The sequence below is a fragment of the Chrysemys picta genome, chromosome 2, assembly GCF_011386835.1.
Source record: "Chrysemys picta bellii isolate R12L10 chromosome 2, ASM1138683v2, whole genome shotgun sequence".
NCBI classification, from domain to species: domain Eukaryota; kingdom Metazoa; phylum Chordata; order Testudines; family Emydidae; genus Chrysemys; species Chrysemys picta.
Window position 1 is genome coordinate 224039779 of NC_088792.1, and position 27896 is coordinate 224067674.

The 27896-nt window shown below is 42.1% G+C and overlaps 1 protein-coding gene across 1 annotated transcript; it reads right to left on the reverse strand.

The window, feature by feature from the left end:
* Positions 1-27896, reverse strand: LOC101935471 (DGAT1/2-independent enzyme synthesizing storage lipids). Its single transcript, XM_005301218.4, has 7 exons — positions 27754-27896; positions 25104-25487; positions 19041-19205; positions 11805-11998; positions 6621-6681; positions 6012-6151; positions 1-604 (listed from the first exon to the last, which is right to left on the reverse strand). Exons 2-7 carry the CDS (start codon positions 25414-25416, stop codon positions 500-502), a joined length of 978 nt encoding a protein of 325 aa, XP_005301275.2. The 5' UTR covers positions 25417-25487; positions 27754-27896; the 3' UTR covers positions 1-499.

Here is a 27896-nt window from a genome sequence, read left to right on the forward strand (position 1 = left end):
TTTTTTAGCCATTTCTAAATTTATTTGCACCTTTATTAGATATTAAAATACAGTTATAAGTGTGTTATAGCCAAAATGTCTCAACATTTCTCTCTCTCTCATCTGGTCTGGATATGGGCTGTTTTTCTCCTATCAACAATTGGAAACAGACCAAACACCAAAATTTTATAATGTCGACTTCCTCTATAATCAGCTCACCCTGTGTGCTCCTAATGCTACACAAGGTCTAACTTTTATATGAGAATAATGTCTGCTGTCATCTGGTTTAACAATCTCTAATCAATTTCTCTCAGGATAATGAACCTCTTAATTTCCTTTTCTTTTATTATTTGGATTGAAGTTGCCAGACCAGATGAGAGAGAGATATTTTAAGGCAGTGATATGATTGAATGTTTGATACATGTAGTTTGCAGTCTCTTGTACTTTTAAGAAAACTATATTTTTCTTCCCACAAGTTACAGTAACAGTTTTTAATATTTAACAACAATATTTAAATACACTAGTCTTCTTTCTGATGTTTATCAAATCGTTCCAACAGAGCTCTTAGTATACTTCCTGGTAGTTTTTGGTGTCTGTCTCTTAGCGTTTCAATGGCAATCTTTGTCTGTTAAGAGAAAGAAAGAGGGGGAAACCTTTTATATTTCAAGAATGATTACTTCAATCATCATTCTCTTCTAGTTTTCCCAAGGATGCTAAAGGTATACATAAAACTCAGTGGAAAACGTTGGGGGAGGAGAGGGCAGGAAGGGTAAATCCTTCACAAGATCCCATGAAGACCATGCTGAGGGATAGTCTCATTCCCACACACCAGTGTATTTTTCCCTGTGATAACCAAGCATACAGAACAGCTAGATCTACATATGCAATAGTGCCATGGAAATGTTAGCTCACTACCACTCCATCTTGCAAACCCTGAGGCACATGAATAACTCAGGAGATTAGTTTCATTAACTTCAATAGGACTACATATTTTATTGAAATTATTCACTTGTATTTGCAGGTTTGAGCCCTTAAACTGTAAGTGACACTTGATATAATTTCATATTTAAGTTTGACAGTTTTTTCAATTGGAGTTGTTGTAAAGATCTTTTAACTAAGCTATCACTGCGGAAATCCTATTCCAATGTAAAACCTCTGCTGCAAGGTTTAGAAAGCAGTTGCCCCCTACCAAAACAGCTATTACCTTTTCAAACCCTATTTTAAATGTTTACTAGTCATTAAAATATGCATCAAATCATTAAATAAAACGGGAGGTTCAGGATGTAAAAGCCTGTTTTTTCGGGCATGTTAAATCTCATCCACTGTAATTTTGCTCAGACTAAAATCTGATAAATATTCAGCCTAGACCCTTCCCCTTGCTCTGTTGTAATGATTAGGGCCCAGAGGGCCTTCTCTAATTATGGGCTTAATTTATGGAAAATGGGTAAAAGTTCATAACTGTCACAATCACCTTCTATAGAACTTTATTTAAGAAGGAAAAAGGAGACATCTGAATTAAACAGAGAGGATCTACTGATACCACCCAAGGACTGTGCTTAAAATCAGGTCTGGTAAACAAGAGGAGTATGGGACTGGAACTCAATGGACCAAAATTGGTACTTCAGAAATTAATCCTAACTGGTGGACAAAATAAAAAAAGGATGGTCTATTCTGCCCATCACCCCCTTTTGGGGTCCTTTTAAAGAGAGACTTTGTGAGGGAAAGGAAAAACCATTTGCACTACTGCCGCTGCTGCTGGGGGATTTTCATTGTGACGTGGACCTTGGCACATCAATTGGGAGGCTTAACCAACACACTGCCCCAGCAAGGACCCCAACTTGATACATATGAGATCCAACTCTGTCCTCCTGTCTCTTGTGTGTCCCATCCTGTCCCTCAAAACTAACTACTGTCCTCTCTCTCAGCTTTCTGCCTAATCCAGAGACCAAAAGCACCACACAGCCCCAGCACAACAAGGTGAGACGGTCCATCCAGCTCTGCCAGTCAGAGAAGGACTAGCAGAAGTAAGGGACCTGACCAGACCAACCAGATGATATCCCTGACTAGCCTCTTTGTGTCCTGAGAACATCAACAAAAGCCATATTTCCCCCAACTTTTACAATCCCATCACATCTCCTCCTGTGTCTATTTTGTCAACAGCAAAACTAACTCTTCCCCACCAAGATGGGCTGCTTGACAGAGCAAGAGACTCAAACCCTTATTCTTTATCTCTGAAAAAGGGATTGTTTGTTTTGCATAATCACTTAATTTCAATGCTTTTTGCCTTGTTTTGATTCTTTTCCTTTTGGGTATCTCAGTCAATACATTTCCAGCCTTTGCCATGAGTTTTCTAGTGTGTTTTCCACAATAACTAAGCAGCCTGAGGTCTCTGTACTCACGACCCCAAACCTTGTTTAAAATAGTTCATGTTGTATAATGACAGTCATGTAAACACCTCCAGTTCTCTGGGCCCACTTATTCCACCCAAAGTGACACAACAGCTTCCCCTCAGCATCCAAAAAAATGTTTTAGTTGGGTGTTCAACACTTGTGGAAAGAATCAGATTATTTATTTAGGCACCTAACTATGGATTAGTGAGCCTAAGATTAGGCATATATATTGGCCAAGATTTTCTAAATTATTTAAATGGATGGGAATCAGGAAATGAAAAAAATTTCTGATAGTAGCATTAATCCCCACAGGGCTCCAGTAAGGCCAGAACCTCAGCCAATTCATACCAGCTGAGGATCTGTCTCATAACATTTATCATTTGCAGATATATAACTATATATCTTGTATGTAGTGTTGTTGTAACTCTGTTGATCCCAATAATAAAAGAAAAAATACCCTAATCACCCACGGGCGAACACTTTTCCTGAAATGATCAACTCCATATCTGACCTCTCTGTCCTTGTATCAAAGGAAAATCAAAACCTGCATAACATCTTCAAAAGACGAGACTGGGAGCTTAAATTCATAACCTTGCTAGACACTAAAAATCATGGACTCAACAGAGATGTTGGTTTTATGTCTCATTAACACAATCTATGACCAAACTAACTCTCCTTTGTCCTAAGACTGCAGATATGGTAATTGTCCACCGCATCTTGAATGGTCTCTTGCGACATATGTTAACTTCTTATGCTTAACAATCTGCTCCACCTTCTATTAGGCGGTGACACCCTGAGTACCTTTCCCAGACCTGAAAAAGAGCTGTGTGTAGCTCAAAAGTTTGTCTCTTTCACCAGCAGACGTTGGTCCAATAAAAGATATTACTTCACCCACCTTGTCTCTATTTTGTATGTGTCCATGCAAGGGAAAAAGTGACTGGAGTGTGGGTCCTTGTTACACATTTTGAAGGGCTCTGTGAGGTATTTAGTGTTTAGGAGGCTGAAGAGTAGGACTTGACTATAATGTGTGTAGTACAGATTCAAGGACAGACTTTCAAAAGGCACAAAGGGCAGTCCATGGAAGTCAATGGGAACTGGCATCTAATTCCCTTTTGTCTCTTTGAAGATCTCCTCAAGTCACTGTGCAAATATCGACCTTTTCTGTCTTTAATTTCATGTTGTATTAATATATTTTCTTTGATTTATTTTCCATTTAAAAAAAAATCAAGAGAAACTACCTTTGAGTTTACATATTTCAAGATGGCCTGCAATGTGAGACCTTTCTGCTATTAGTTTCTTGTGACAGAGCGCTGAGGCCTGACAGGTGGGTCAGCACTCTGATCACTGTAGCCTGAATTAGTTTCCCAGTGATGGCTGATTGAGCAAGTAGCTAATCAGAAAGCTATGCTGGGGAGGCAAGGAACTAATTAGGCCTCAGTTGGCTAACCTGATAAACCAGAAAGGAAGTGTTACAAGAGGGGAAGACTGGACTAGCTGAGTCAGACTGAAACAGCTCCCAAAACAGGAAGGTCTCATTTCCTGGGGTCCTGGTAAAGAGGGACTAAAAACTGTAGGAATTAAAAACTGTGATAAATAAATTAATGGAGATATCCCATCTCCTAGAACTGGAAGGGACCTTGAAAGGTCATCGAGTCCAGCCCCCTGCCTTCACTAGCAGGACCAAGTACTGATTTTGCCCCAGATCCCTAAGTGGCCCCCTCAAGGATTGAACTCACAACCCTGGGTTTAGCAGGCCAATGCTCAAACCAGTGAGCTATCCCTCCCCCAATGTTGCACTGTAGTTGGGAGAAGGGTTTGTAATAAAATACAGACTGAACTCTAAAAGAAAGTGGGTGTGACCAGTTTCTGGGGCAGCAGAGGACAGGAACAGAGCATTGCCCTGAAACATTGCTCCTTTAGGATAAGTAAATTAACCAGCCTCAGGGATTTTATTTCCATATATTTTTCATTAGAAATAGACTTTTCCATTCTTCTTTACAGGAGAACTTGATAAAAATCACTGTAAGATTAAATTAGTACTGCAGCCTTATGTGATATCCTGAGATAAATCTCTGTTTCCCTCCAAATAGTCCCTGAGACTACCCACAAATGGTTATTCCCTCTGTTCCTCTCTCCCATAAATCAAACAAAGGCTAGATTGTGTTTGAAGAGTTTCAGTTTAGGATACAGCCTTGTGAGACATCACTAGTCAGTTCCAATACCAAAGAAAGGGAAGTGACGACTATAGATACCTGTCATTTCTATTGCAAAACAAACTTAACGTGCCACAGAAAAATGTCTTTGGGGAAAAAAAGAGTGGCCCATTTCAGACAGTTGACACTACTCATTACAACTTCAGAAGTTATTTTTCATTCCTTGGTATCCTGCTGTTAATTGAATTGTCTCGTTAGACTGACCTCACACTTGGTAAGGCAACTCCCATCCTTTCATGTATTTATACCTGCTCCTGTATTTTCCACTCCATGCATCTGATGACGTGGGATCTAGCCCACGAAAACTTAGGAGTGATTGCAGACACTCAGCTGCTGTTGGACAATAATATGACAGCAGTAACCCAGTCAGCTTTTTACCTTCTTTGTCTGATTAGGACCTTGTATCCTTTAAAGACCCACCTCCGCCATTTGTACCCTTATTACCCAAGATTAGATTTTTGCAATGTGCTATCTTTAGAGCTACACATTAAAAGCATTCAGAGAGGAACAGTAGGGCAGAACACAGTGACATCATTCTGGGAACGCATGCCATCTGTGCCCTGGGATTTGTGTAATGGTCTCTGGTGAGATTTAAAGTGTTGGTTATGACTTTGGAAGCCTTAAATAGCCTGTGACCTGCCTACCTGAGGAACTGCCTCTCTCTCCGTGCCACCGTGCCACAGCTGTGGTCACCAGAGGCACTCAAGCTGAATCCCCTTCACTAGAAGGGAGAGAGTAGCGGATAGCAGGACACTCTCTGTGAGGGCTCTAAGATTTTAGAACTTGCTCTAAATAGCTGCCAAACATCTGTTAGATGGGGTTTTTGGCGCGGGCTGAAGTTTACGCTCTGGAACTCTGAATGTGTGGAAAGAAGCTCTTCTGTGGGTGGCTGGCTGGGAGAGTTCTTCTCTGAAAGATTGTTTTAATGCTGCTGAGGTTTTGTTGTAATATTAAGTATGTGTTAGGGCACCAGAGCCTTGTGTGGGCATTTCTAAAAGTTATTAATTTACTTAAGTTTAAATAATGTAATGTATTTTAGCTTCTTTTAAGACAGATTACCATCTGGAAACAAGGAGCACAGCCAGGACCTTGTGATCAGCCAGCTCATCACAGATCAACAGCAAGTGGTCCACAGAACACAGTCCAGAAACCTCTGGTGTAAAGTATTGAGGGAGAAGGCCAGGGAGGATGGTGACGAGTTTAGAACAATGCACAAATCTGTGGAGGAATCTAACAGTGTCAGGAGAAAATGATATTTCAGCCAGAGATATGTTACACTATGTAAGATGGCTGATGTACTGTAAGAAAGTTTTACTTCATAAGAAACCAATAGACATGGAATTTAATGTCAGATACTACAGACTTAACTAACATCATTTAAACTAAGACTGTAGACTCCCGAAAGTTTCAAAGAGAACACCCAACTTACCTTTTCAACTAGTTCTGTAGCTGTTATATTTGGATCATATAGAATGGGATCTCCAATATATGTGCGAAGTTTGACTGGGAACCCTCCATATACAGGAATGAGTGGCAATCGAGAACGTTCATAGAACCACCTAAAAAACCCTGTGAATTAAAAAAAAAGGTGGGACCGGGTGGTGTTACATTTTGAGGGAGAACCTTAGAAGCCAGCAGAGTCCCTGAATCAAAATGATTCTGGATTGCAACTAACAAATTTTAAATTATATGGGTGTTTGATGAAAGGCTACATAAAGTACATCAAACAATATGCAAGGCAAATAATCTTGAAAATAATTATCTACTCTTATATTGCCTCCTGCATATTCATTATCATGTTAAGATGGGTCACCATGTAGAGAACAATTAATGTTTAGTCTAATAAATGCATAATCACATTAGCTAACCAATTTGGACTTCAGTTTACATCACAAAGAAACAGTTCCAGAATTAAAAGAGAACAAAAGATTAAAAAGAAATTCACAAGACGAGTATTTCCGAGAAACAGTTGGTTTTGAAAATATAAATAAAAGAAAACTCTAAGAACGTGAAAAGCTACATATGAAGTAACTCTTACCTATTTTTCCAAATGTCCTATATCCTTCCCGAATATTCTGTGTAAACAAAGGGATGATGGGCTAAGAAATAAGGAAAAAGAAGTGGTAAGACTTTGGACAATAGTTCAGCCTCAGTTTTTGTATTTAAATATTGCATCTATATCATGTGGTTATAGGCATCCTATTAAATCAAAATGAAACTGATAAGTTATCACGACTAGAAACTCAAAAGGAGTCACATGTTTGTCAGGAAAAACTACAGCTAGTTATGTACCAGGTGAGGCTCCATTTTCTGAGGGTTCTTAGAACCTATGTCACATGTTGCTATTATCAGGATGAACACCAAAACAACACTGACAGGATAACATTTAGAAGCAGAAAAAATAATTCCACAAATATCATAATTTTCAGTTTCATGAGTTTGTTCAGCAGTTTTTTTCAGTGCCTAAGAAGTCAGAGTTACTGAGTTAGCCAAAAATCATCCAGACATATATTATTTTGGTAACCAAATCTTTCAAAAGTTCTATAGAAAACAGACTATCAATGTACTATGAAACACCTGCAAATCTTGGGGCAAGGGACAAGAAAGGATGATCATGTGTAACTAAAGGTTTCCTTTCTAATGCCTTTAATACTAAATAGTTTTAAGAAGTTGTAATTTCTCAGAAAATTATTTCCCCTCAAATATGATGCAGATTATTGTCTCTCTGAAGCACATACTGAGCTAGTATAGGTCACATCACGTCACAGCAGAGGTTCTTCCTAAATCTTATGTTGTCTTCATTATTGTTATTATAGATCGAGTGCCAACCAGGTACAGGCATGGTATAGAACTTTGCTTCCCCTTCAGTTCCTATCCCAAGAGGTTTATCAGAGATATGAATCAGAGCAGGGGTTCTTAAACTTTTTTATCGTGTAGACCACAACTTAACAGAGAGTGTATTTCTTGTGCAACATCCCTACAACAACTGCTTGGAGGGAAAAGTAACATAAGGAAATAAGTTATTTTTAAACTATTTAATTTTTTTTAAAAGTCACACTATCTGAACATGCTTTTCATTTAATCTTGTCATCATGCCGTCTGTTCCAAATCTCTCACTCATCCGGACTAGGCTTCTCTGGCATTAGGTCACCTTCTTTTCTCACTCAGTATAACATCTTGTCCCCCTCTCTCCTGCAAATATTGCCTGGCTCTGTTCTACCACTGATGGCTTGAGTCCTATTTTTCAGCTTCCAGGTCCTCTCCTGCCTGCAGTTCCACTCCTGCTGGTAGCTTTGGTCAAAGAAAGCAGCTCCCGTTTCCTTTCCTCTTCTTTTGAAGCAGCAGCCCCTAGTGGAGACAGCTAAGCTGACTTCTCCTTCTTTCCTTCTGCTTTTATTTCTTTAAAATGTATCTCTTTCAAGTCATATCTATACAGTTGATAGAAATTTGACTAATAACAGAGAGGAAGGATGATGTTCCTTGGACCACGTTTTATATTTCCAAGACACATTGAACTTGTGCATTAATCTTGCTCTTCGCCTTTCTTCTGTTATAACAGCTCTATTCTTCATTAGTCAAACAAAGCTGCAGTAAAAATATAAGCCAGAATACCGTATGCTGGATATTGTAACACCTACGTGACAAAATGCTACCCATAGCACCCTGATCACGGAGGTTGCTGCAGCACAGAGAAGGCTGCTGACTTAACTGAAAGCCAATAACCCATTTCTGGTGGGAGGATTACTGACACCTGGGTGCTAACTGTTGGGCTAATGATAAAATTGGCTCAGTACCTAGGAGTAACAGGAAGCATGGGAGCTCAGAGAGTGACCATGAGGAGAAGAGAAGGCTGTGTGTCAGTCTCCTCCTGCTGGATATCCGTGTCATGTTCTGTTTTGCTTAGGAACTGAAGAATAAATGTACACATGGTGAAAGGGAAACAGCATGAGTGAGTTTCTGACAGAGACCATGAAAACAGTCCACTGGGTAGCTGAAGAGGCACCTTGTGACAACCTACTTTTGTACATCATAAAACAACCGTACACCTGAAGAATTCTTCATTCTACTCCACTGATATAATATTGAATTTAAATTAGTCCAATTTACAGTTAAAATAATCACTTTGTCCCCTTCCCTCTTTTGGGGTTTGCGGATTTTCTACCACATAATTTAAGAAGGGAATCTACAATCTTTTCAAAAATTTAAAGTTAAAAGTCCATTGCTCCATTTCCATCACATGTCCTGTGGTGCATAACCAGTCACTACAAGGTGGGAGGAGACTCATAACTTCCATGTTCTTACTATAGTATATTTGCCTGCTAGAAAGAACAGGACCAATCCTCTTTTGCACCAGTTCTTCCTAAAGCTGGCTTAACCAGCCACATGTGGAGTTCCTCTGCCTATGAAGTGACCCAGAGACATCAGAGCAGCTCTCATTACACCTTCTTCTCCAACCCCCAGCATGGGGGAGGAGGAGTAGCTGGGGAAAAGGAAGCATGACCAGGGGGTGTCTACACCTTGGAGATCCATGGTTGCCATTATGGTCCCTTGAGGCCAAGGGCAGCCTACTTAAAATATAGCATCCTCAAAGCATCACCAACACTGAGGCCCAGTAGCCCCAGGGTCAGGAGAGTGCAAAGGTGACAAATCTACTTTTGCACCTCCCATGTTGAGATGTACTGAGCACAGATCAGATACAGCCCAAGATCTGAGCCAAAATTTTTAAGAAAAGTTTTGAGATTTTCCATTTAAGTTGCTATTGTTTATTCCTAAACGTGCCTCCTGCAGGGAGAACTTACCATTTCTCAGTCCATTCATGTTTTTGGTATCATTTATAATTTTCTGTCAATAATTCTGTATTTTCAGGTAATGCCAAATTATGTTTTCTAAGTCTTCTTCCACACTGCACTACTTATGTAGCAGTAATTTCAGGGACAACAGTCTTATAGGAGTATGACAGAATCTATATTATGGAGACACAGACAGTAGGACATCTACTCAGTTTTCCATTTAAAGCAAGGATTCAACCCATTTGCTTTGTATGAAGAACTCCCAAATTTATAGCATGTAACTGTGACTGAAGATTGACTTGAAGACTCAGAAAACACAATCTGAGAATTTATAGAATGAGAAATTAAAAATGGGCCCTTTAAGAAATTATTTTAGTCCCTTCCACTAAAAAGTGTTAGTACTAACCCTTTAAATTTTTGAGATGGAAAAACAAGAATTCTCCATGTTGAAGCTCTCCACTGCTTCTACAATAGCCCACACAAAGGCATGTTTTGATACAATAATATTGTCAATACCAACCTTATTCATCATATTTTTATACACAGACACACACACTCACTTTAATGGTATGTATACATAAACTATGTTCTGGAGCACGAATAGAATCTATCTCAGTAAAATTATAATCTCTCTCTAGAATGTAGCTTGCACCATAACATCACTAATTGCAGTTCAGTGCTAGCTTTTGGGTATTCTTTTTCATATTTCCCTACTTCTTTTTTTAAATAGTTAAGCTATCTTTAGTTCAAGGACCCAATTAAAGTCCTATATAAAAAAATACCTTTGACATGTGGGTTAGGATCTCAGGGCAAGTCGACAGTTAAAATGCTGCATTGATGCAGCTGCACTGATGCAACTACTGATGCTGTAGCGCTTTAATGAAGATGCGCTACACCAATTGGAGAGACTGTAGTTAATCCACCTCCCTGAATGGCAGGAGAAGCTCTCCCACCGACATAGCACTGTCTACACCCAGGGGTAGGTTGGTATAACTACGCCACTCAGGGGTGTGGATTTTTCACACCCCTGAGCAATGCAGTTGTAATGTAGACCAGATCAAAGGGAAAATTAACAAACTGTTTTATCCCATTGGGGAGACAGGGTGGATGAGGTAATATCTTTTATTGGACCAACTTCTGTTGGTGAGAGAGACAAGGTTTTGAGACACACAGAACTCTTCTTCAGGTCTGGGAAAGGTATTCCCAGCACTACAGCAAAATGCAAGGTGGAACAGATTGTTTAGCGTAAGTAGTTAGCACATATTGTAAGGGACCATTCAAGGCAAAGTGGCCCGCTAACACCTCTGCAGTCACAGGACAAAAAGAGGATGTTAGTGCATTACAGATTGCTGTAATAAGCCATAAATCCAATATCTCTGGGCTTGGCTACACGTACAGCGAGGCCGCTGTGCTGCTGTAGCACTTTAGTGAAAACTCTACTACACCAACGGGAGAGCTTCTCCCATCAGTGTAGTTAATCCACCTCTGGAAGAGGCAGTAGCTATGTCGATGGGAGAAGCCTAACTTTCATTCACAGCCTGTAGTACAGGCCTCAGATCTTGCACCAGGCCCAGTGCTCCAGGCTCACTCTCTCTACTACAATAGGGCCTTCAGGCCATAGCCAAGTCATTGAATAGCCTCAGTGTATGTCCTAGGCTGAAATCTTGGAGAAATGCTGCTTGAAGCACACAAAGTAAGTCTCTCAATACTATTCCTTTTTTAGGGAAGATTCATTTTATTTCTTTTATATACAATAATCTGGTTTACAGAAAATATCTTCTGCTGACACTTCACACTGTTATGGGATTACAATAGATTAAGTGTTTTAATGTCGTTTTTTGTTTAAAAGTGTTCTGATAAATCCAGTCTAATTCTTTGGTTAAAAAGTTAAACAAAACTAGAATGGGCTCAAGTTAAAAACCATAACAAAATACGACAATAGCTTTTTTACAAATAAATAAGAGGCTACTTAACTGGAGACCATTAATCTTAAAACCAAAGTCCTCTATATTATCCCTCAAGTACACAGTCTCACAAGATTGCTATTCTTATATTTGACATTAGACTATAATAATCCTGTTAATATAAAAATAATTGATTTTGAACCTTCTTAGGTCACATTTTATAATCCCAGAAAGAGGATCCATTTTACAAAACATACTTGAAATCAGAATTACTTGATTGATCTTTGGATCCCTGTGTTGTAGAGTATACATATGTGCTAATGTGATGGCTACCATCTGGGGGATTGAATCAGGGCCTTTCAGAACGAAAAGCATAAATATTGAAAGCTTCAGTTAAAGAGCTAGTCTCTGTAGCTAGCAGCTGTAATAGACTCACATTCTTTGTGGCTTGGGCACAGAGACGGGTATGTAACACACAGTGATCAGTGGGTTAAACATATTTATATACACACACAAGAAACCACTCACCACTTTTGCATCTATGGCCACTTGAGCAAAGCCTTTGCGATTACCCCACAGGAGGTTGTAGTTTTCATCACTAAAGAATGCTTCTCGACCTCCACCTGGTGCGACACCCAATAAGTTGCCTTTCTTCAGAATTTCAACACTTTCATCTCTTCCACTATGCACTCCAGGTAACAGGTTTAAATACAGTTGTATTCCTGCAATAAACATAACCAGTAGAGATCAATATGGTGCATTAAACCTCATTACATAATTATTACTTGCAATCTTGAAAATAAAATCTAATCAAAAACTCCAACACACACACACGCCCATCCACCCCTTCAGCAATTTTAAGTGTGTCTACATATTACATATCTGATAAAACTGGAGATGTCATAGTCATCAGTAATAAATCTGTTATAAATACTCAGATATAATTAGGGGTTACAGCTTCAACCCACAGTAGCATGGAAATGTACTTGCGCTTTCCAAGTGTGGCAGAGTTCCAGCCATAATAATCAGTATGATGGACAAGGAAGGTATCAAGAGACCTTTACCCAACACTGGACAAAAGAACTGGCAAAATAGATGGAATAAAAAAACAGAAGAGTTTCTGCAGGGTGACTGGACTGTGCTGATGGACTTCGTATTTTTCACTTACTGCTACTGTAGCTGTTGATGGGTACAAATTTAAAGACAATATTTGACTTTATTGAGAATCTTGCCTGAACAAAGGCTGAAGAATTTGGTCCATAGTTTCACTGCTACATTAAAAAACTTCTGAGACTTTGTATCAGGCTCAACTGGCAATAAGAAATGTTTTACAAATTTACAGCTTGAACTTGAATAGCCCTTTCATGTTCGTGCCGTCCCTGATTTGAATGTGTTAAAAGAAAGTCACACATAGTTGTTTATCCAGAAATATATACACACACAACACATGATAATAAGCCTAACTTTACTATTACTTTATTGTGAAATTAATAACTTTTGTTTGGATTATAGGCTATAACTTCTTGTAGTCTCAGGACAAGGGGCAAAGAGTCACAACACAGGGAAACATGATATATATCCGAATACCCAGAGACAGATTAAAAATGGTAGCAGACACAGATTTTCTGTTTTTCTAATTTGCTCCAATAACATAACTATGCTAAGCGTAGTAAGATTTTTTTAAAACTACAGATGTATACTGGGAAATTTTACAACCATTTCTTTCTTTCTTTCTGAGTTCACAAGTTAGTCTTTGAGATTTTGAGTTACAAATGAAATAAAGATTACTGAAAGTGAGATGTTCCTCAGCAACTGTTTTCAGTTGTCTTAAAGACACTTCTTACAAAAAACATTTAACTTTAAATGAATACAAAAGTGGAATCATACACACCACAATGAGCAGATCCTATGGGGAGATCCTAAGGAGAATAGCATAGGTGAACAAACCACTAGCTCTTAGGGAAATTTGTATATAATTAACAAACCTCTAGATACAGTAAAGGTAAAGGTAGTGTAATAGAGTCCTTCGTGGGTTAGTGGCCTAGTGGTTAGTGCACCTAGGGCCCATCCCTCCCTCCACAGTGGGCCAGTCTTACAGTCCTGGTTGCCCTTTGCTCAGAGGTGCAGTGAGGAGCACAGGTAGTTCAAGTCCCTCCTGTAGTAAGGGCAGGGGTAGGGGAGCCTTGGCCTGCCCACCCCACTGGGAACCAACCCTGGGCCCAAGGAGGGTCAACGATATCTGGCCCTCCCAAAGGTGCCCTCGGAGTCACCCTCCTTGGGTCACTTCCTATCACTGCTTTTCTCTCCCCACCTTCAGTTCCAGATAAGGAGAAAAGAAAAAGAAAGGATAACCAAACCATCTGTCCCAACCGAGTTGAGCATATATTTTCACTTCCCTCAGAGAAGCTTCTCTGGCACTCTTGTCAGAAGCCTTCAGAGTAGGTCTATCCTTCTCCCCCATCTTCCCCCTTCTGAGCTGTGCTGCTCCCTTTTCAACCCCATCTCCAGTTGCAGCATGCTCTGCAGGCTGGAGGGACAGAGCTACCTGGGCCCAGTATTGTCCTTTAACCCCTTCCAGCCCAGTGTGGGGTTTATATACCCTATCACAGGTAGCCTAATTCGGGTGGAAAATGACCATGAAGAATCTTGAAGCATTAAACTTCAAAAGGTGAGGTCACTGTACACCTGAGAAAGAAAAAAACTCTTGTATACCAAAAAGGTACAGTATAATAAGATATCAATCTCTAAAAGAAAAGAAAAGTTCTCCTTCGAGTAGCCTCTGCATCTCTCACTCATGGGATGTATTGGCCAAGCAGCTCTGATGGAGAAACCTAACTTGCAGTGCCCATTGGAGAGCTGACACACCCCATCTTACCCATCCTTCCCTGATTCCTGAACAGTCTAAGGGTCAGGCTATAAAACGGAGTACAGAGATCCACAGCCACCTGGTTTCCTTTCAACACCTGCAGCCACAGACTCTGAATCTCTCCGGACCATTAATACAGATGCTAAAACCCCTCACGTAGTTCTGCAGGTAGAGCTAAGGATAGCAATTAATTTATAGTGTAGACCATTAGGGTAGTTTAGTTTTAAAGTAAGAATTTTAATGGAAGAATTCAAATGGTGGTTCTGAAGAGGAAACCTGGATTCAAACATGTCTCCTGTCCGCAGGGGTTTTCAGCATCAGATGCACATTCTGGATGCCTTGCTTCCTTCCAAGAGACCACACAAAGGATGTCCATAATTACTGTAGGCCATCCCTCCCCATCAGTCTTGGAGGGAAGGTCATACCCTCTTACTACCACATATCTATTAAGGCAAGGCTCAATGGAGAATTAGCAGTCTCAGGACTCTGGCCCTCTGGGTGGAACAGAGAAAGAGGCAGTCTCAGGGCTCTGACCCACTGGGAAGGGCAGAGCAAGAAGCAGTCTATTGCTTGCCCTCCTGGCTCAGGCAGGCAGCAGGCAAACACAGGCCTCTTGGCCTAAGGTGGGTAGGCAGCCACCCCAGGGGTGGGGCAGCTGCAGAGGGTAGGGAGACCCAGACCCACCCTACTCCACAGGGTCCTAGCCCATGGCCCCAACAGTGGCAGATAGTTCTGCCACTGGGTCAGTGAGGACCTGGCCGAAACACGCTGACCTGAATTCTGCCAACACAACCGAACTATCATCTGGTGTCCCTCTGCTACTTCCTACTACCCCTTTGGCATGTACTTATGTCTCCTGGGATTCCTCCGTCTCCCTGAGGTACACAGCCAGTGGCAGTCCCAGTAGCTCCTCTGGGTCCTGGCCTGTCAGCAGTCCTGCCATCTCCTCTGGGTCCTCAGTGCAGCAGAGCTCCGTTTCAGGCACAGGGCTCGGCAGCAGATGAACAACGTCTGCTTCCTTCTCTGGCTCTTGAGCAACTGAGCTGCAGGGCCTGCCTTTTAAACTTCTTGTCCCACCCCTCTGCTTCCAGCAGGGTGGGCATGGCTTGCCTGGCTCTGCCTACCAGGGGATGGAGAGTGGTTCCTCCCTGTCAGTCTTGGAGGAGGCCAGGCCCCCTCACTACAATTACCTTTTCCGAATCTGAGGAGCTCAGATTTGGCTATGGAAGGTAATTATCACCCTCAATTGCCTTCTGTGACAGCCAACATTTTGTCTGAAGAGGAGGAACATATTCAGATACAAGACATTCAGATCCAGGCCACTGAATACAGATCACTAAACTTCCCCAAAATAATTGCTAGAGCAGGGGTTCTCAAACTGGGGGTCGGGACCCCCCAAGGGGTTGCAAGGTTATTATATGGGGGGTCGCGAGCTATCAGCCTCCATCCCAAACCCCACTTTGCATCCAGCATTTATAATGTTGTTAAATATATAAAAAAAGTGGTTTTAATTTATAAGGAGGGAGAGGGTGTCACTCAGAGACTTGCTATGTGAAAGGGGTCACCAGTACAAAAGTTTGAGAACCACTGTGCTAGAGCATGTATTATAGAAAAACAACCAATCTTGATTTAAAAATTGTCAGTGATGGAGAATCCATCACAACCCTTCGTAAATTGCTCTAATGGTTAATTATCTTCACTGTTAAAAATGTACACCTTATTTCCAGTCTGAATTTGTCTAGTTTCATCTTCCAGATATTGGATTGTGTTATACCTTTATCTGCTAGACTGAAGAGCCCATTATTAAACATATGTTCCTCAGCTAGGTACTTATGGATTATAATCAAGTTACCCCTTAACCTTCTCTTTGTTAAATTAAATAGATTGAGCTCGGAGTCTCTCACTATACGGCATGTTGTCTAATCCTTAAATAATTCTTGTGGCTTTTCTCTGAACCCTCTCCAATTTATCAACATCCTTCTTGAATTGTGAGCACCAGAACTGGACACAGTATTCCAGCATCAGTCACAGCAGTGCCAAATACAGAGAAAAAATATTCCTACTCAATATTCCCCTGTTTATTCATCCAAGGATTGCATTAGCCCTTTTGGTCAGAGCATCGCACTGGGAGGTCATGTTCAGCAGATTATCTACCAGGACCCAAAATCTTTTTCAGAGTCACTGCTTCCCAGGATGGAGTTTCCCATCCTGTCAGTACAGCCTATGTTTTTTGTTCCTAGAGGTATACATTTATGTTTAGCCGTATTAAAACACATATTGTTTGCTTCTGCCCAGTTTATGAAGTGGTCCTCATTGCTCTCAATCAGTGACCTGTCCTCTTCATTATTTACCACTCCCCCAGTTTGTGTCATCTGCAAACTTTTATCATGGATGATTTTATGTTTTCTTCCAGGTCACTGATAAAAATCTAATATAGGGCCAAGAACCGATCCCTGTGGGACCCCACTGGAAATATACCCACTCAATGACAATTCCCTGTTAACAATTACATTTGAGACCTATCAATTCAGAAAACCTTTCCAAAGCATTTAGACACACATCTATGTCATCCCCCTCTCCAAAATGAGGAAGTAATCTGGAGTTTATACCACCTACCAGGACAAGTACCTGACAACTAGTTCTACCTACTGGATTAGGACTTTGAAGCTTTTTGTCTTTCTTTCTCTCCTCATGCTGGTAATACTTCTCCTTTTCTTCTCTCTTGTACTTAGCCTGTTTCTCCTAGTCTTCTCTCTGTTGCTCCTGATCTGCTAGCTGCTGCATTTCCAGATGCAGTTTGTCCCTTTCCAGCTGCAGATTCTCCTGATCTACTTGTAGATCAGTCTCTGATCCCAGTTGCAGTGATGCACTCAGACTGCATAGAAAAGAGGTAGTGCCTCTGCCAGCCACTTACCTGCTTCCCTCCAAGGAGCTGGCTCCAAGATTTACCCTGCCAGCTGTACCCTCTGCCAGTGGGTGGAAGTTCCCTGCAGACCTGGACCATTATTCCTCTTCTGTTCATTAGAATACAGCAAACCTACTAACTGTGTTTTCATCAGGTCCTCAATGCTGAGCTGCCTTTCTGTGCACACCTCAACCAGCCAAGGTCTCCTCAGCTGTTCATAATTCATCTTCCCCTGTCTCTTTTCACAAAACTTTCCTGAAAAGATTGAGACTTTTCTCTGTACTTCTCCTTTCTAGGGTACTTACTTCCACTGCTGTGGAAACTTATGCAATTCACACTGATACAGATCCCCCACACACAATGCCATCATATATGTCACAGTTCAGGGCACCTGTATTTCCCCTCAGTGGTCCAGCAAGGGCACCCACTCTCAAGCTTCCGGCTCCCCAGCCATTGCCTTTAGATTGAGCCATTGGGTGGAGACATGCATCGCTCTCCTTTCTGACTAGGGTATTTCCAGGTTGAACCACTCCTTGTCTTTACTGTGACTATCCCCAACAAAACACAGGCTGCCTAAGCAGGCTTGTTTTGCCTTCTCTTCAGAGGTGTTTAACAGTGTAATTACCACTATTAATCTACCAAACATCTCTTTTTAAACAAGCTTATTTTAGTCTTAGTATAAAAGCAATACAGAGAAAACACATTAAAAACAATACAAAGACCTACATGTGTGCTAATAAGCTTACTAGAGATCACTCCAAATCCAATAAGGGTTCTGGCAGGAGCAATCCTTCAAACCCCACATGGGTTTTCCTATGGTTTCAAGTTCATAACACCCTTTGTTCAGAACAGGAACCCAGTCTTTTGGGGCCTAAGTAGGCCAAAGTCCTTCCAACCTTCCCTAAGGATTGGGACCTTCCGTGGACCACAGATCCTGTCCGACTGATGGATCAGAAAGAAGGCCCTGAATCAGTTTACCACCAGACCATTTAACCAAAATCCCTTCCTTTGTCTCTTAGTCCCTGAAGAATCCAGTTTGAACTAGTTTAGGCAAACCTCGCCAGTAGCTGGTGCTTCTCCAGAGATTTTGGAACCTGTGTGACTTTGACTAATCACCCCATATTGTTCGTAGTTCTGGGGGGAGCTATATTTACCCTTGCCATGGAAATACACGGAATCCCTGCCCCGCGAGGATACATAAACAATTCATTTAATACAATAGATTCCAAAGATTTTAAACTTAATTCAGTAAAGTTCATCCAGGATATTTCAGGAGATTACCCTATTTATCACACATCCCATGACTGTGAATATGCAGAGTCCATCTTGAAGAATCTCAGTTACAAGTAACCAATCTTCATTTTCAGAACATCAATTGGAAGAAGCCAGGAAAACAAAATTATTAAAGAAAACGTGCTGAAAGACTACATACAAAGACTATAGGCAAAATTCACCCTTGGTACAACTTCATTAACTTCAATGGAATTAAATCAAGGATAGATTTGCGTTGCGAGTCCAAATTTTCTTGTGTAATGCAAGTTACTGGTTCCTAATGACAACCTTAATGAGAGTTGGATGCTTCATAGGATTTCTATTTAAGGATTTCTATTCTCACCCTGAGAAAATAAGTTTGTTAGAATAGTTTATATTTTAGGATTTGCTCAAAAAGAGCCAATAATAAAATTGCATTCTTCCAATTTACAACAGTTAATCATGCCAATAATAAGTGAACAGAAAGAACAGTTCATTTTTATGTTAAAGCTACATGCAAAGTTTTTTGAAATCTAGAAATCTTTAGCTATAATTGAATTCAAAAGACCACAGAGTTTCACAAATGTGTGAAATTATACTATTTTCTGTAGTGCATACCTGGAAAGCATTTTTTTTAAGTCTTAATATTTGTAATAATGTATGTATCTCTAAAATGGTATGAATTAATATCTCAGAATTCAAAATATTACTAATTCTCTTATTTACAATAAAAATACTTTACCTGGTAACTTAGCAAAGAAGCGATCAACTACTGAGTAACAGAGTCTTCCCGTCTGTATATAGAGAGTACAGATAAAGAAGCAGTAGTCTACAGGAGAGGCTCCATGGTAATAAACTATAAGCCCTGGTCCTTCCGGAATTTTTTCAATACCATGAAGCTCATAACCTGTCAAGAGTACAAAGTACAATAGTTTTAATACTAGCTTTATACCAGTCAACCTGTGATATAACATAAACTCCTTACTAGAGTTGTGGAAACTCTTGACGATATGTGGGGAAACTGTACCAGGAGTAAGTTTTAGCATAACAATAGACATAACAATTAACTCTTGGTTCTGATAGTCAAACATTTCACTTGATAGTCCTAAGAGTGAAGCTGCTGGAAAGTGGTAACATAGAAAATGCTACACAATATTACACGAATGGTCCATCTAATTCAGTAGCCAGTAGCCTGTTTCTAACAGTGACCAACAGAAGATGCTCCAAACCTCCACAATGGACGATTATCAAAAAACATATCTGGAGAAAGGGTTATGTCTAACCATGCAGTTACAAGTTGGCTTGTGTCCTGAAGCACAAGAGTTTATATCTATAATACATTTTCAACCTCATAGAATTGTGGATATTCATATTCAGATAAAATTGTCTAATTCTCTTTGCCTACATAATACACTGTGGCACTTAATTCTCCAGTTTCATGATGCATTGTGTAAAAATAATTTTCTTTATCCAGTTTAAATGTGTTGCTTTTAATTTCTCCCTTCTTGTAATATGGTGAAAATGTAACTAGAAGCACACGATTAACTTCTCTATACTGTTCAATAGTTTCTCTCTAAACTACATACTCTTAATCATTTTAATCTTTCATCATATTTTTCATCAAGCTTTTCCATGGCTCTCATCATCTGCAGTGTCCTTTTTTGGACCTATTCTATTTCTACTATATTCCCACTTACAGTTTCGATTTATAAGCAGTGCTGATAATAGTCCGGAGGTGGGAACAGAGTCCCCATTGAACAATGACTGAATCACCACTCTCCTGAATGTAGCATCAGCCATAGCGACCAAATCCAGAGCATATTGCCTGGTGAACGTGTGTACAGAATTCCAGGTTGCAGCTCTTCAAATTTCAGCGGCGGGGACCTGATTATGGCAAGCCAAAGAAGTTGCTACAGCTCTAGTAGAATGTGATTGTACTGAAATAGGTACAGGAATTTCTGCTAATATGTAACATTCAATAATACATTGTTTAATCCATCTAAAAATAGTCTGTGAAGAAACCATAAAACCCACATGATTCTTAGCATGAGACACAAATAATATACATGATTTTCGAAAACCTTTAGTTCTATCTAGTAACAGAGGGTCCTGTGGCACCTTTAAGACTAACAGAAGTATTGGGAGCATAAGCTTTCGTGGGTAAGAACCTCATTTCTTCAGATGCAAGTAATGGAAATCTCCAGAGGCAGGTATAAATCAGTATGGAGATAACGAGGTTAGTTCAATCAGGGAGGGTGAGGTGCTCTGCTAGCAGTTGAGGTGTGAACATCAAGGGAGGAGAAACTGTTTCTGTAGTTGGCTAGCCATTCACAGTCTTTGTTTAATCCTGATCTGATGGTGTCAAATTTGCAAATGAACTGGAGCTCAGCAGTTTCTCTTTGGAGTCTGGTCCTGAAGTATTTTTTGCTGTAAGATGACTATCTTTACATCTGCTATTGTGTGGCCAGGGAGGTTGAAGTGTTCTCCTACAGGTCACAATACTTGTGTTAGTCTTAAAGGTGCCACAGGACCCTCTGTTACTGTTTACAGATTCAGACTAACACGGCTACCCCTCTGATAGTTCTATCTAGCTAATCAGCAAGGGCCCTTCTCACATCCAAAGTATGTAAAACAGATTCCTCTTTATTAGAATGTGCCTTTTGGAAAGATATCAGCAAATTAATTCTGTGATGGATATGAAATGAAGGTATTTTCAATAAGTGTGATGAATCAATATATGAAATTACGTGTTCTTTCAATCAAGAGTTGTGAACCAATCCGTGACCGAAAGTGAAGGGCTTATGGAAGCCAAAGTTAACATGCAGAACTGAAACTTCTGAATGTATTTGTTGAGGTTCCTTAAATAAAAAATTGGATGGAACCCCCCATCCTTTTTCCTCACCAGTGTCAGGTCCCAGGGGTATTGAAACCAGGCGTCCTGGGAGTTATCTCACTCCAGTCCTCCACCTAGCAGCTCACAGACAGCAGCTGGGACTGGGGTCCATGAAGCCCAACTAGGGCATAAACCACATCCCTACCCTCTGATTAGAGAGCTCCAAGGCTCCTGATTGGGCCACTTTTTACTGTTTGTCAAAAATCGTCTCTTCAGATTTTATTCCTAATAGACATGAGGGTTACCTGCTTGTAGAAGTGATATTTGCTTTTAAAAATATGAACCAAGGCTTTTAAAAAGAAAATTAAGAAAAAATATTGTTTAAGAACTTAAACTACTATCAAAATACCCATACCACTTTAAATTTACAAAAAGTACATGTTTAAAGATATAGAGATCAGTCAAGGACCTGTCAAAAGCTGGTTGGTTTAACAAAAGAAGGTCTCTTAATAAAAGAAATATGCCAAGTGTAGGGATATTCTGGGGCAGTTTCTTGAGACAGGAGGTTGCCTAATAAAGGAATGCAATCCAGGCTGGAAGCTTTTCTTCTTTTAACATGCAGGTTCAGAGTCCTGCATTTCTCCTGCAAGAGCTGACAGTGACACAACAAGAGTTCTTTAAATATTTCAGTTCCCTTTTCTGCTTTAGGTGTTTGCAATGTTATGAAACTTGCAAAAAAAAAAAAAAAAATTACACAGAGGTCATGACAAGTAAATGAAATAAAAAGTGATTTTTCAACTATGTTATTTCACAGTGTATTTATATATATACTTTAGTTATGGATTTAGGATCTTAACTATTTCCTTGTATTTGTTTAAAAAAGCATCTCAGTTCATCCCAAAGTGTAATTTTAGTCTAAAAAGACTATGTAAAAGTAGCAGCTTACTCACAAATTAAAACTAGAAAAAAGGTATAAGTGGCTTTCCCATCTATTTGTACAGAATCTAAGTACTGGTTTCCCCCTCACAGGGTCCCAGAGCCCAGGCTCCAGCCCGAACCCGAATGTCTACACCGCAATTAAACAGCCACTGAGCCCGAGCCCAAGTCAGCTGACACAGGCCAGCCGCAAGTTTTTAACTGTAGCGTAGACATATTCTGAGAAGCTGAAATACACTGATTCTGCTACAAAGGCCTTACACTTTCATGGGCAGGGAAGGGGGGAGGGAATTCAAGGCCAAAAGGAGTGAACCCCTTCATTTAAATGAAGTGTTGATGCTTGTGTGTCTTAGTTTTACCCCTCAAAACTAGTCTGTGTCTGGAAATTCTTGGAAGCTTCAACACTCCCCTCTCATTCACACAAAAATTTGTGCACTTTGAGCAGCAGGTAACATGATAAATAGTCTCACCAAATCATACAGGTGAGGAATTATTAACAACTCCCTGTTTCAGATGTGATGCATTGGTCTTTTGTGCTGTCATATTGTATCGCAAACGTATATTCAAAATATGCTGCCTACTTTCACTCACAAGCAGGTTCCAGTGTATTCCATGATTGGAGAATCTGATGCAGAATTTACTCCTTGGCACACAATTGTGCTCCAGAAACCCTGCGCTCTCTTTTTTAATTGTTTCTAGCCTTTTATGGTTGCAGAGATAACCTTGACAATGTGAAGTGTGTAAATCAATGCAGTAATGTCTTCTTGAGTCTACAGAGAGTCTGAAACAATACCTGTAAGAGGTGTAAACTGCTCTGCTCATCTCAATCAGGGCCCCAGGAACTCTGCCTCCTTCTCTCCCTATGAGTGCCAAGGAGTGGAAGGAGACAGAAGTGGGCTGGGCTGCCAAGGCACAACAGCCAAGGCTTAATGAAGCCAGCTATGTGCGCCACTTTCCCTGATACACAGTGGGGGTGGGAGAGGGACATTCTTACTCAGACTGCCTTGCCAACATTGTAGGAGCCAAAATCCTGGGAATCCCATTCCTGGGTCATTTGGAGAGTTTAATCAAAATCCCAACCTCAAATAATCACTATTCAATTCAACATCAAGGAGTATTTTCAGCTTTAAATGACATGGTCTGTTTGTGTGTGTCGTGGCAGGGGAAAACATGGAGAATGAAGGGTATTTTCTAGTAGTGAATGAGTTATTAATATTGGCACCGAATTTAGGGCTTGTTACTGCAGAATTTGGTTCCAGTGCACCTAGGGTGACCAGATCACCAAAGACAAATATCGGGACGCGGGGGGGGGGGGGGGGGGGGCGGGGGGTGACGTGGGGGGGCGTGGCGGGGGGCGGGGCCAAAAAAAAAAAAAAAACTTCCTCCGCAAGTGCTGGAGGGAGGCCCGGGAGACTCAGGGGAAGCGCGGGGCCGGGGTGAGTAAGAGTCCGGCCTGGCCCCGAGCAGGCAGGACTCAGTCGGGTGGTAAGGAGAGGAGGGGGCGGCCCGCGGGGCCAGGCGGCGGCTGTTCTCACCCCCGGGTAGCGGGACTCGGGAGCAGCCGCTGCTGCAGCTCCCACTGCCGCGGGGGCAGGAAGCGGCCATGGCGCTCCGCGGCTGCGGCTCTGGCGCCCCCGAACCCCCCGAGCCGGGGCCTGCTGCAGGGACCCAGCAGCGCGCACGCTGCGCCCAGCCCCTGGCCAGCGTCTGGGCTGCTGCCCAGCTGGTGCTATCGCGCGGCGGCCCCGGAGTGGGGGCAGCAGGCCCCAGCCCCCCCGTCCCGCAGGGGAACGAACGGGGCTGGGCTGCCGATGCCTCCGCCCCGGGGCCACCGCGCGATAGCACCAGCTGGGCAGCCCAGACGTGCCTAGCCAGGGGCTGGGCCCAGCGTGCGCGCTGCTGCAGGCCCCGGCTCGGGGGGTTCGGGGGCGCCAGAGCCGCCGAGCGCCATGGCCGCTTCCTCCCCCGTCGCCTGGCCCCGCGGGTCGCCCCCCTCCTCTCCCTACCACCCGAGTCCTGCCTGCACTGGGCCAGGCCGGACTGTTACTCACCCCGGCCCCGCGCTGCCTCTGAGTCTCCCGGGCCTCCCTCCAGCACTTGCGGAGGGAGGGGGAATGGTGAGCCCGGGGAAGAGGCGGGGATTCGGGGAGGGAGCCAATCGGGGGAGGAGGGGGCGGAGGAGGGGCAGGGGGGGGGCCGCGAGCACTTCCGGGCTCGAGGCTTGGGGCATTTCCTTGTTTGTCCGGTTGTCCCGACCGAACGTCGGTCGGGACGCGGGACAAACAAGGAAATATCGGGACGGTCCCGATAAAATCGGGACGTCTGGTCACCCTAAGTGCACCTATTGCAGGCCTTGAAATTGTTTATTGTGTTACTGAGAAGGCAAGGCCCCCTAACTCCAAACTGTTGGGAAAGGGGAGAATGCAAAAGTTTCTGCTAGGATGCTGACCCTGGTCTCTGTTTGTGGGTTTTATCTTTTATATCAGCCTCTAGATAGCGGAAGTCACAGAAATTAGAAATTTTCTGTATCAAGGGAGTTTTTCAGGCTCTGTGTCTATTGCATTAACTTCATCCACTATGCCTATAATTCTAATTTAGCAAAAAACCTACAATCTAACATGTGTCTGGCAGTTCTAATATTTATAAACCCACACCAGTACTTATGTTCCTTTTCTACAGTAGGCTTTTTCTTAAAAATTTCCCACCACTGCTACGAGAGGGAGAGTCACAATGATGATAAGAACATTTTTACATAGAAGTCAAGTGTAGACTCAGCCAGGGAGTAACAAACAGCATCAGCTGATAAAAGCTTTTGTTACTACCAACTTGGGCTGGATAAGATCCAGTGGCCTAGCTGAAAGCCTCCATCATTCCTATTATCTATGATGGCTCAAAGTGCCCAGGAAATGTCAACAGTGAACCCCATCTGTATAGTGTAACTATAGTTCAGCCACAAAAAGTTCAGGATACCAGTTTTTAATAATCAAATGATAGCATCTCACAACACAATAGTGTTCAGAGAGAAAAACGTCTTACCGTGGAACAGTTTTCCACACATACTAAGTATGGATGCCACCATGAACCTTCCGTTGTCCCATGACTTATTGGAGAAATCCTCATCTAGGCCATTCTTTCTCTTGTAAATGTGCAGGAGAAGATTTAAAAAGCAACTAAGGCTTATAAAAATTAAAATAGGTACAAACATTATGTTTAACACACACCAGATGAAGCCGATATAGTATAAATAGTGGCACTCCACACCAGTCCATTCTTCTAATATGTAAGTCAGCCAGGTCGAGCTAATCATTGATTCCTGCCATGAAGTATGGGATTCACTTTTACTTAACATCTTCAGTTAAAAGAATTAGGCAAACTGAGTCAAACTCTCTTCATAATCAAAACAGCTTCTTAACCTTGCCCCTAGAAAGAGAGAACACGCTGTTCATTTATTCCTACTACTACCAGAGAAGTTACAGACATGCTTTCATTGTATTTAAATTATGTTCTTAATATCCTATTTTTCTCATGTGAAGTAGGACTTTGATATAACTATTTTTAAACACATTGCAGTAGTGCCAGAGGAAAATCAGCGGAAGAGGGGACTGACCGTAGCAGAGGAATCCTGGCAGTGGCCAGTGATGGACCATGTGTCATGGAAGGCCTGTGCAAGGGGGTAAAGAGCATCATTGATGGGCATTAGGTGATGGTTAGAGAGAGGGAGTGCTGAAAGAATAGATCTGAGATGCAAGAATTTTTATTCAGAACAAGATTCAATGAGTGGTCGTCTTGGTGAGCAAAAGAGCTGTTCCAGGGCTGAAGATCAAATAAGGCGGGAAGGATGAGGAAATGAGGCTGAGGAGGCAGCAACTAATGGGTCAGAGGAGACATAGACACGGAAGGTGTATTAAAAGAGTATGAAGGAGGACTGCATAGAGGCAGAGGGAAAACTAGTAATCAGAGAGGAAGGTGGTCAAGGTAACAAAATAAGGAACCTGCTCCTTCCTAGATGGTCCTCTCCCCACTTGCTTCTCTCCCTCCCAACGGAAGCCATTATGAAACCTTTGGAGCTAGGGTTTACGATTTGGTAGGGTGTGACCTTTGTGTCAATAATGTGCCTTTTATTATCCCCATGAAAATCCACCCAAATTTGGTAAAGTTATAAGCCTTTGAAAAATCACAGTTCATCCATGCTCAGTAGAGACTTCAATTTTAGCAGCTAAATTCCCCTAATATAATATCTGCACTGAGGATGCTCCAGCGCATGGCTGAGCAGGGCTCCCATGACAATTTTGGATTGGTAATATTTAATAGTCTCATCATAGGAAATATTTCTAAAATTAAGACTACAGGAAAGCTTATACTTAAGGTCAGAAGCTTCTACAAATGCTAAAGCTAATGACTGAAAAATAAGCCAAATAAACTGATACAAAGTGCAACTCCCACAACCCTTAAATTGGAAACCTGCTATCATATTTGACAAATATCCTTATATGGACACTATTGACTTTAAGTCAAATCAATTTTAAAAATAATCAATTAGAAATAGTTTCAGCTCCTATATGTGCCCCTGACCCCATAGGCCAGTGTTTGTGGGTTTTCAAACACATTTTATTCTTTAATTATATTTTCTTCCCTTTGCTCCATGAAAAACCCAGCCAAGAGAACTTGACTGGCTGTAAAATGGAACTGGTGAAACTGGCTATATCCGGAATGCAATCACGTGAATGTAGGAATTGTCAGATGGGCCAGTGTTTCATCTGGTCCCCAGTGTTCTGTCTCTATCAGAGACCATTACAAGATGCAAGAAACCCCGAAGTGGGCATTTATGGAATAACCTGCTCCTATTCTGTTCTCTTTATACTCTACAGAACACCCATCACTCTGCTAATCTAATGTCCATCAATTAGAAGTTAGTTAATCTCTGAAGAATAAGAGTTGATCACTTCCATTTTTCTTAAATATTACCTAAACTTACTGCAGATGTTCTCTGAATCCTATAAACGTCTAACTTGTGTGTGTGTATGTGTGTCCTACTAAACTCTTTGCCTAAATGATATATTGTGGCAGAGTTTCCACGTGCTACTTAGGCATTAGGTAAACGATCCTTTTATCCCCTTTAAATGTGAGCCTGTTAACTTCCTTGCAAGTCCCATTGTTGCCTTATGAGAGAGGATAGGGTTGAGAGAAGCAAATTATCGCCTCTTTCATCTCCATCTCTAAACAGTCCCGATCGTCCCAAGCTCCCGATCTTCCCAAGCTCTCTTCCAACACAAGCTTTCCCCCGCTCCTCAGCGTCATTTTTGGTTGTTGCCCCGGCAGAGCCCCCTCCACTTCTGTCAAATGCACAAACTAAACTAAAGTAACTACTGTACTCGCGCGAGCCGCACCAAGGCGCCGGGCACAAGGCGGAGGGAGGCGCCCGCGCAGGGCAGAGGCTGCGCCGCAGCCCGGGGAACTGGAGCCCTGCGGCTGCTCCGCGGGCCGCTGTCACGCTGCGTCCGGCGCGCTCGCTCCCCACCTTGTGCCCTGTCGCTCTCGCGTCAGCGGAGCAGCTGCCGCGTGGGGCCCGCGTCTCCCCACTGCCCCCCGGGACTGAGAATCCCCCGCGCTCCCAGGCGGCGCGCTGGGAAATGCCGGCCGGGCCTCGCGCGCAGCCCTGCCCCCCAGTCCGATTCCTGCCCCTCACCTGGCTACGGCTGCAGCTCCGGCTCTGCGCTCCGCTTTGTCTCATCCACTGGCCGCCTCCAGCGCCGCTGGGTCCCGGCCGGAGGGCGGCACCCGGCAGCATTGCTGGTGTTAGTTTTGGGTGCTTGTGAAAATCGCCCAGCG